This window comes from Mus caroli, chromosome 4, assembly GCF_900094665.2.
Source record: "Mus caroli chromosome 4, CAROLI_EIJ_v1.1, whole genome shotgun sequence".
NCBI classification, from domain to species: Eukaryota; Metazoa; Chordata; class Mammalia; order Rodentia; family Muridae; genus Mus; species Mus caroli.
Window position 1 is genome coordinate 90,703,382 of NC_034573.1, and position 9,780 is coordinate 90,713,161.

The 9,780-nt window shown below is 41.3% G+C and overlaps 1 protein-coding gene across 7 annotated transcripts in view; it reads left to right on the forward strand.

The window, feature by feature from the left end:
- Positions 1–9,780, forward strand: part of Patj (PATJ crumbs cell polarity complex component) — a 314,627-nt gene that overhangs the window by 183,476 nt on the left and 121,371 nt on the right. For all 7 annotated transcript variants that reach the window (XM_021159452.2, XM_029475856.1, XM_029475854.1 and 4 more), the window contains one exon: positions 5,801–5,892. In XM_021159452.2, the coding sequence (XP_021015111.1) occupies positions 5,801–5,892 (92 nt within the window). The remainder of the gene's footprint in view (positions 1–5,800; positions 5,893–9,780) is intronic.

The window sequence follows — 9,780 nt, forward strand, 5'->3', positions numbered from 1 at the left end:
TCTGTATAGCCCTGGCTGTCCTGGAACTCACTTTGTAGACCAGGCTGGCCTCGAACTCAGAAATCCTCCTGCCTCTGCCTCCCAAGTGCTGGGATTAAAGGCATGCGCCACCACCGCCCGGCTTCTTTCCTTTTTTAAGGAAAAAAACGAATGTGATTATTTTTTCTGTAGTATCTGCTGATTATTGCAAACCTGGGTTTTGTACACAGATGTCACAATGTAGCCCAGACTAACTTCCAGCCTGCAGCCCTGCATCGACCTCCCTCCCCGTGCTCACAGGCCTCCCTGGCCTCACTGGCATATACCATCAGCAGATGGTCAGTGGGAAAGCTCTGGCCACATAAACTCAGTGACCTGAACTTGGTCTCGAGAGTCCATGGCAGAGGGAGAGGACTACACTAAAGCCTTCACACTCCTGTCATGACAGACATGTACATGTATGTGTTTGTACACACAGAATAAATAAAATGTGACAAAAATGTTTTAAAATACTGATACAGAAAACTGTCCCCACAGAGCACAACTGCTAGAGCAAGTTCTTTAAACTCACGCAGGCACTTTAAACCTAAAAGTGGTCCCATGATGTCTGCTGTGTTTCCCACTCAGCACTGCTGATCTCATGACCACACATCTACACACATCACCTTCCTCAGTCCTTTCCATTGTCACCATGACAGATTAGGAGACTGCAGTTTTCCTACTTCTTCTTGATTAAAAGTATAGCTGTGCTGGCATGTTGATGCCTCCTCCGTTTTTTAGCCTTTTTAGGATAAATCCATAGAAATGGAACCATTCAACCAGGAGTTAACTGACAGCTGGGTATGGTAGTGTGTACCTGTAATCTGAGGCAATCTATTAAGACCCTATCTCAAAATAAAGTTGAAAAGATCTGGAATGTTCTTTGGTGACTGAGCACTTGCCTAGCATATTCTAGGTCCTGCATTTGATCTTCAACACCAAAAAATAATAAAGGATTGATGGTTATAAATATAATGTGTTGATTTTTCCCATGTGGTTTGCATTCAGGTTATTTTGAAAGTGAAAGTATTGATTCTAAGGCCTTAAAATATGACATTCAGAAGGGACTTCCAAGTGCAGGTAGGGGAGGGCTCTGATTTTATTACCAGCCACTCATGTAGTGTGAGTTCAGTTCGGCTCTCTAATAACAGCTTACAGTTTGTATAATATGCCAGTTTTCTTTGCAGAAGAAAGAATGGGAAGGGGATTGTTGAGTGTAATAAATTATGACGATGTTCAAACCTTAGGCAAATCTGTTACTTAACCTAAATTTTAATTTTGTATAATTAATATTTTCAACCCTAGCTTAAGTTAATTAACTTTTACTTTCAATTTGATATGTCATTTGAATAGATTTAATTGAGCTGCTTTTCAGCATCAATTTACATTCCTGTTCAGATGAACTGGGGAAAAGTAAGAGTAGTTAAAAGCTTATCTCTTTAATAGTTTTGCATAATTAATTTGATTAAAACAAATCTCATTAAAGACTTTAAAAGTGAAAGTTTATGCTACAGTAGGAAGGCATTTTTGTCCATTTACTTTTGCTGAAACTCAACTTTGGCTGCAAAGTACAAATACTGCAACCAGTTCTCCCATCCTGGTCAGGCTTGCCCTCATACTGAGGGTTTGTTCTTTCTCTCTACAGAGGCAGAAGGCAAACCCTGAGGGGGAAGTCAGGTGGCCTGGAAACCTGCAGTATGACTCACCAGCTTAGAAAATGCAGACATGGCTGTTGTATGGGGCCTTGGAATCCAGAGTGGCTGTAATTTGTTCCTAAATGGGATTTGAGTTTCAGAGCCTGGAAGAAAATTAACTCACATAGATATGCCTATTGTTGCTTTTTCTGGGGCCAGGGGTCAAGAGCTGAAACAGAAATTAATATCTGGAAAGACACAGAAGTCCCCAGTTGTCATTGAAAGCTAGAGGAACCCAAAAGCAACTCAGAAAACCAGAATGGCTAGGCAGGCACATAGATGGCACTGGGCAGGTGGTGATGAGCACCTTTAATCTCAATGCTAAGGAGGTTGAGGCAGGAGCATCACACTGGCAAAACCAGCCTAGGCTACATAGTGAGGCCTTCCTTGTCTATAAATTACTAGATGATAGATAGATAGATAGATAGATAGATAGATAGATAGATATTAATAGATGATAGACAGACAGACAAACAGACAGAGGTAGGCAGGTAAGGAGGTATACATAGAGAAAGATTTGCCTGGGGATATGACTGAATGGTAGAGTACCTGTTTGGCATGTGAGAGGTCCTAGGTTCAAACCCCAGCACAATAATAACGATGATGATGATAATGATAATAATAATAATATCTAATAGAGGGGGCTGGAGAGATGGCTCAATGGTTTAGAGTACTGACTACTCAGTCCCAAAGGTCCTGAGTTCAAATCCCAGCAACCACATGGTGGCTCACAACCATCCGTAATGAGATCTGACTTCCTCTTTAGAGTGTCTGAAGACAACTACAGTGTACTTAAATATAATAAATAAATAAATCTTTAAAAAATAATATCTAATAGAAATCTTCCTAAAAAATAATATCTAATAGAAATCTCCTGTGTACAGAAAGTCTGTTTCCTCTTTCTTCTTCTGTTTGTGTGCCAAGGCAAAGTCTGAGCACCTCAGACTCTGAGACTGAAGAGAGTCTAAGTTAATGTAGATATTTAGAATGACAAGAAAATACATAAATGGAAATAATTAGTTTCAATGAATAGAAATTAGTTCAAGCCATTGTCTTTGTCACTTTGGGTGGCTATATCAAATGCCAAAGTGGCTGAGGTCACACACACACACACATATTTCTCACAGTTCAATAGGCTGGGAAGCCTGAAATCACAGCACTAGACTCTGGGGAAGCCTCCTTTTTGGTTGACAGACTGCCTCCTCACTGCTGTAACCCTCACATAGTAGAGAGATTCATTCTCTCTCTCTCTCTCTCTCTCTCTCTCTCTCTCTCTCTCTCTCTCTCTCTCTCTCTCCAAACTCACAATCCTCTAGCCACTGCCTCTTGCTAGTGTTGGGGTTACAGGAATGTCTACCCAATCATGTCTTATAATAATACCAATCCCATTGATTGGTACTCTAATTTCCACACAGATTGTTTGCAGCTAAGTGTGTGTGTGTGTATATGTATATGTATATGTATATGTATATGTATATGTATATGTATATGTATATGTATATGTATATGTATATGTATACACACATGTGTATAGAGGTTAGAAAACGACTTGTGAGAGTCTGTTCCCACTTTCCATCATGAGGGTACCAGGTATCAAACTCATATCTTCAGGTTTGGCTGCAAGTACTCATTCTGCCATCTTACTAGTCCCTAGTTACATCATTTTTAAAGTGAAAAAGAAGGCTTTTTGGTTGGTTTTGGTTTTGGTTTTTTGCCTAGAAGTCTCAGTCTTCCTTCTAGATCTAATCTAGTAAAGTCAGAGTCCGCTGTGTCTTTGGTTACTTGTGTTTTCCACTGTGTAGCACTTCCTAAGCATTGCCAGTGAGCAGCTGCCATCACAGTCAAGGCCACAGTTATGGGCACAGCAGCCATGGCACTGTCCTGTCAGAGCTTTTCGCATTACTCTAGATCCTTTGCCTGGTGACTCAATTAGAGAAGATATTATTTAGGTTGGTGTCCTACTATGTTCTGAGCAGTACATATTTAGTGCATGAAAGGGCCTGACTTTAAACTCTAGCACCAAGAAGGAAAATGGGAAAGTCAGTGTGCCTGTCTGTCTGTTTCTGTATGTCTCTCTGTGTATATGTGTCTACATGTCTGTCTGTGTCTGTTTGTATGAAAAATAAAACCATGAAAGTATTTGTACATTAGTATTAGTGTGATCGATAGTATTGGAAATCTGGGCTATAAGCACATTATTAAATGCATGAATACTGAAGTTTAACAGCAGAAAAGGTGAGCGTCTGAATACAGGTTTTAAGAGGACCTCCTGAACTGTGACAGCTTTTCTCCTTATAGTTCTCAGGTCTACTTGGGAGCAGCTGCTTGAAATCCATTAGACATTAGGAAAGTGAGGCACAGATAACTGGGAGTGTGGGGATCCATGCATTTCTGAGACTGATGATCTTGGTGGAGAATAAGAAAACAAAGCCAGATGGAATAAAAGACAGAGAAAAGCAGTATCCCAGTAGCCATGGCCAGATAGCCTTAGGCACAGGGTGGACTGGCTTCCTTTAAGCCAGTAAGAAAAAGTACTCCACTTTGATCCCATCGTTTGAAGTGTGTTTCTTCCTAATTTCTCACCATAACCACTTCAATGAAAACAGTGTTTTCAAAGATACGTCAATTGTGTTGTCAGATTCATCATAATACAGACATCAAGGGCAGATGGATTAAGCACCAATTTCAAGAGACTCATCCCTTGAGTATCTATCGTTGAGTGTACTGTACCAGCCATAAGATGATAGATGTTATCAGAGCCACAGTTATACAGGGTTAACATAACAATGCAGGTCATTAGTTACTTATCAAACAGATGGGGAAAACAGAATTATATGGAAGGTATAAGAGAGTAATTATAGTTATTATCATAATGTATCAGTGGGAAGAACTGCAGTGAAAATAGTTTAGATCTACTGTTCTATCAAATCTAGGTGAGTCCAGTCTGCAGCAGCAAGACAGGTCGCACACATGAGCACACCCGCCCAAGAGCTAACTGGAGTTGTGAATGAAAGACACACACACACAACCAGTTAATTTTAATATGCCTTGACAAGCTCAAAAGCTGGGCAGTTCTAATCCTCCCCACAGTGAGCATTCTTTTCCTCCAGTATTCCTGCTGGCCTAACGCCCTCTATTCTATATAATTTTTTTTTGTTGTTGCCCTGTTCCTTCTGGGCGGTTTCCTAGTCTTTCCTGCCCAAGGTGCTTCTGGGCAGCCCTTCCACAGGCTGCATTCCTTCTCACCTCCATTTTGGATGATTTTCTTTCAGCAGCTCTAAATCTGATCCCTCTCCCTCTGAGACATGGCAATCTCTCCTCCCAGTTCGTAGCCTGCACAAATCTAAAGGTCCTGCCTCCATCTACCTGCCCAACCATTGGCCGTTGGCACTTTATTGATAATCAAAATCAACTGAGGACAAGGACCTTCAGCATTTGGACAAGCAGATTCCTGACTTGGGGAGCTGGATTAATTCAAAGCATTAGAACCAATCCGCAGCACCAGTCAGATTATAATCTTGGTACATCTTGGACATGAACAGATGACTAGCTGTTTGTCTACAGTAAGATGTCCTATGTAATTACTTGGTCAAAAAGTCAACTTAAAACAGGTATATAATATTTATCTCCTGTGGTAACAAAATTTATTCTGTGTAATAACCATGATACACTTTCAGGACCCTGTTTAATGGGCCCTCTAGAGCTGCATATATAGTACAGTTTGGTCTGTTTTCTACATTCTTTAGGAATCTGGAAAAACTATAGAAAATGAGGTATCTGTCATAAAACTTTGCATTAAGCTCAACTACTATTCTCATACAGTTTAGCAACAGGGTTAAGGAACTTAGTCCTTCATTAACTATAGCCACAGTTGAATTTAGGAGACTTTATATAGTTACTTAGAATTACCCTGTGAATCTCTAGTATAAAGAATATTGAGACTTTTACCATTAGTGAATTGTATACACACATAAAAGTAAAGACGTGTTTTAATTCTAAGTATATACATAGATACCTTTATGTGTTTATTCATTATGTGGATATTCAGGCTGTAATTTTACAAGTATTTCTTATTTTTTCTCAAACAGATAAACAATCAGATTCTTTATGGAAGAAGTCATCAGAACGCATCTGCCATTATTAAGACCGCCCCAACCAGGGTCAAACTGGTTTTCATTAGGTAAGGGAAGTAGACCTGCTTTTCTCAATATAGTCTCTTCTTCAGAGACCATTACTGGCATTAGTATTTTATTTTTGCTTTGTCTAGGAATTTTCTTGTTTCTGCATTTCACAAGATAGACTTGGTAGTTGAGTTTACTATTCTCTGTATTTCAGCTTTTAGCTGTATCTGCGTGCTTACATCCTTAGGGATGTACTGGAGGCCGCTCACTCCTGTCATCATGGGTTGATATTTACTGATCAGTTACTGTCTTCATGAAAGAACCAACAGTTAGAGCACCCAGAAAAGTGTATCAAGCTGGTAGAGCTCTTGCCAGGATGTGCTAGATCCTGGCTTCATCTCAACACCACTGTGTGCCTATAATCCAAGCAATTGGCAGGGGTTGGGGGTCAGAAGTTCAAGGTCATATTTGTATACATAGAGAGCTGGAGGCCAGCCTGAGCTGCATGAGATGTTGTAAAGAAAAACAGCACTGGTGGGGGCTGGAGCCCAGTCAGCCAGCTCTGCAGTGTTTGTGATTCCACACTCTCCTGCCTCACCAACCTACTGCCTGAGCTCCTACAGTGCTTGTAGGTGAGAGGCGGGAGTCTGTCCATCTTGTTGACAGTCTTCTATATCATCAAAAGCTGAGCTTAAACCTCTGTTATTTAACTGGAATGATATTAAGTTTGAATAATTTGTAGGTGGTGTAAGTAACCATGTTTGTTAAATATTTCTGGGTGTCTTTTTTCCCCTGTGCTTCCATTACCAGTTTTAAAATGGACACCTCATCTCCTTCATTTGTTTGCTTCAGATTTTTTTTTAAATGATGGGCTGTGAAGATGAATCAATGCTTAAGAGCACTGGCTGCTCTTGCAAAGGACTCAGATTCAATTTCAGAAACCCATGTGGTACCTGTACCTTTAGCTCCAGGGAATCCAATGCCTATTCCTGACTTCAGTGGGCAGCTGGTATGCACATGGTATGCATACATGCAGACAAAACACTCATATACAATAAATAAACCAATAGGGATACAGCTCAATAGTACCAACAGTTAGAGCACCCAGAAAAGTGTATCAAGCTGCTAGAGCTCTTGCCAGGATCTAGCACATCCTCAGGGCCCTGGGTCTCATCCCCAGCACTGTAGAACAAGTAAAATGGTCAGCATGATAAGAAGCATAGGGTAAGGGCTGAGAGAATATTGGCTGCCCTTTTAGGATGAAAATGATGGTTATTTCCCCTTTCTTGTTAATTACCATCAGGGAGACCTCACCATTGCTGAGACCACTGGGCCCTGAGGGTAGTTTTGTTCCCAGGTTGGGCCTTGGTACAACTGAATATCCTCCTGCATCCTTTTCTCTCACCTAACAGCTCTTTCTTCCTTTGTTCTGGCTTCCAAAGGGGAGACCTTCTTGTGTGTCACTGCATTAAGCTGCCTCCTGAGACTTGCTCAACAATACTTTGGGGTTTCTTTGCTCTTCCAGTTGTCAGGTGTTTCAAATGAGAGTTTGCAGATCATAACTTCAGCAGACTTGAAGCAAGATCAGTCACTGAAAAGACTAAGCTGTCCATTGAAAGAAACTCACACAGGTTTGGACTTAAAGACTGTTCATGTGTCTCACAGGGATAGTTTATTGGAAGGTTTGGTTTCCAGTTTTGTCATGTTAAAGACAAGGACTACTGAGAGAGGGGCTTAAAAGTTGGTGAGTCACTGGGTACTGCCCTTAGACGATTTAGGCATTTCTCGTGGATTGGGAGCTAGTTTTCTTAAAAGTGTGTTCTTATAAAAGTGTAGCTTCCTGCTAGAGAGATGACTCAGCAGGTACTGCCCTTCCATGGGACCAGAATTTTGTTTCCAATACCCACTTACTATGAATCTGCCCACTTACTACTGGCTATAAGTTCAACTCCAGGAAAATCTAGTGTCACTCTGGTCTCCTTGGGCACCTGCATTCATGTGTACACAGTCAAAATACAATAAAAAAATTTTTAAAAAAATGCATTTGGGATGGAGTTGTAGCTTAGTGAACCATTGCCTCCCATGCATGAGGCTCTCAGTTCCATCCCGAACACTGCCTCCCACACATGAGGCTGTCAGGTCCATCTGGAACACTGCCTCCCATGCATGAGGCTGTTGGGTTCATCCCAAACACTGCCTCGCATGCATGAGTTCATCCTTGGCACCACAAAGATTTAAAACAGAAAAAACTATTATCCTGCTCCCAGGATCACTCTCTGGCTTCCTGTTTTGACATGTTGCATCTCCCTTTCCTACAAACTGTCACAGTGATTTCTAGTCCCTCACCACAGCTTGCACAATGCTGTTTGGATGTTCAGCTTCTAAAACCATGAGCTAGCCCTTATCAGGGAAGCTGCTTCTTGCATTAGGTAGGAACTAACATAAGACCCACAAAGTAGGCGATGTGCAGAGAGTGCAAGACTTTCAAGCACTCTTATAAATGCTCATCAAAGTCCTCCCCTCAAGACTCAGGGATCCATGTGGAAGAGGAGTCAGAAAGAGCCACATGATGGATGACTCCAAGGAGGCAGTGTCTTCTAGATACAGCAAGACTGATGCACTTATGAACTCAGAGTAACAGGCAGCATGTACAGGACCTGTCAAGTTCAAGCCAGATGAGGTCCCAGCACTGAGAAGAGGAAACATGTGCTTCCACCCCTAACCAAGAAGTTATTTGCAATTGGTACCCGCTGGCAGTGTCTCTAATAGAGTATCATTGAGTTTATTAACCACACCAGGGCAGACCCCACGCCCAGGAGTACTTAGCCAACACAAAACGAGCTCAGTGTATTTTTCTAGAATTTTGCTTTGTTTCAACACTTTTTATCTTTTTGTCTTCTGCTTATTTATTTTGATTTTCTATTGAGGGGTGGTGTTTCTTGGTTTTTGCATTTGTTTGTTTTTTAAGAGAGAGGAAAAGTTCATAAATTTGAATAAGTAGGGAGTAATTAAGGAAAGGGAAAACATAATTGAAATATATTGTATGAGAAAATATTTTTCCACTGAAAAGAAAGCCATGAGCTGAAATAAGCTTTCTTTATAAGCTACCCAGCCTTGGGTATTTTATTTAATTATATTACATACGTGTTTGTATTTGTATTTTATTATAGCAGCAAACAAAAGCACACGGCTCTCTGTTTAGTGCATGGCATTGGCTGCAGTTACAAGTGTTGTTGTCAACATGCCACTCCTCTTTCAGCACTGGCAGAGCATTTATTGCCAGTTCTTGGCCTTCCGCTTTAAAGTAGCAGAAAGGAAGTGGAGCATGGTCCAAAGGAGAGCATTTCTTTCTTTTTTTTTTTCAACTCATATTCAACCAATGTTTATTAACAGCCTAATGTATATTTTTAAAGAGCCCAATATACAGAACACTTTTACACGCTTATCACATTTAATCCAACCCCTTTCTGAGGGTGACATCATCAGTGCTTTCTCACCAATGAAAACCTGAGAGGCTCGGGTGAGGAGCGAGGAGCGGCTTAGCTGACACTCTCTAGTCTCTAAGTGCAGAAGCCGGAGTCTGATTCAGGCCTGTTGGGTTCCAAGTCAGAAATGTTTTCTCCTATTCCACACTACCTCTCTGAAAGGGTAGAGGGGAACCTTAGCCACAAGGTAGAAGGTCCTAAGCCACTGCCTCCTAGACCAGGCTGTCCCCAGTGGGTGACACCAGTCAAGAAGCTGAGGAAGGAGGGAGGTGGTCTCAGAAGTGGAGAGGATGGGGCTACAATTCAACCCAAGTACTCCCCTAAATTCACCTCTCAGTGCGTTTGTATGCTGTGCTAACAGGCTGCAAGGACAAAGTACCCCTGTCCAGAGGTAGGCATACAAAAGCTTTCAAGTTCAAGCCAGATATGGAGATCAGGAAGGGTACCTTCTGAGGCTTGTAG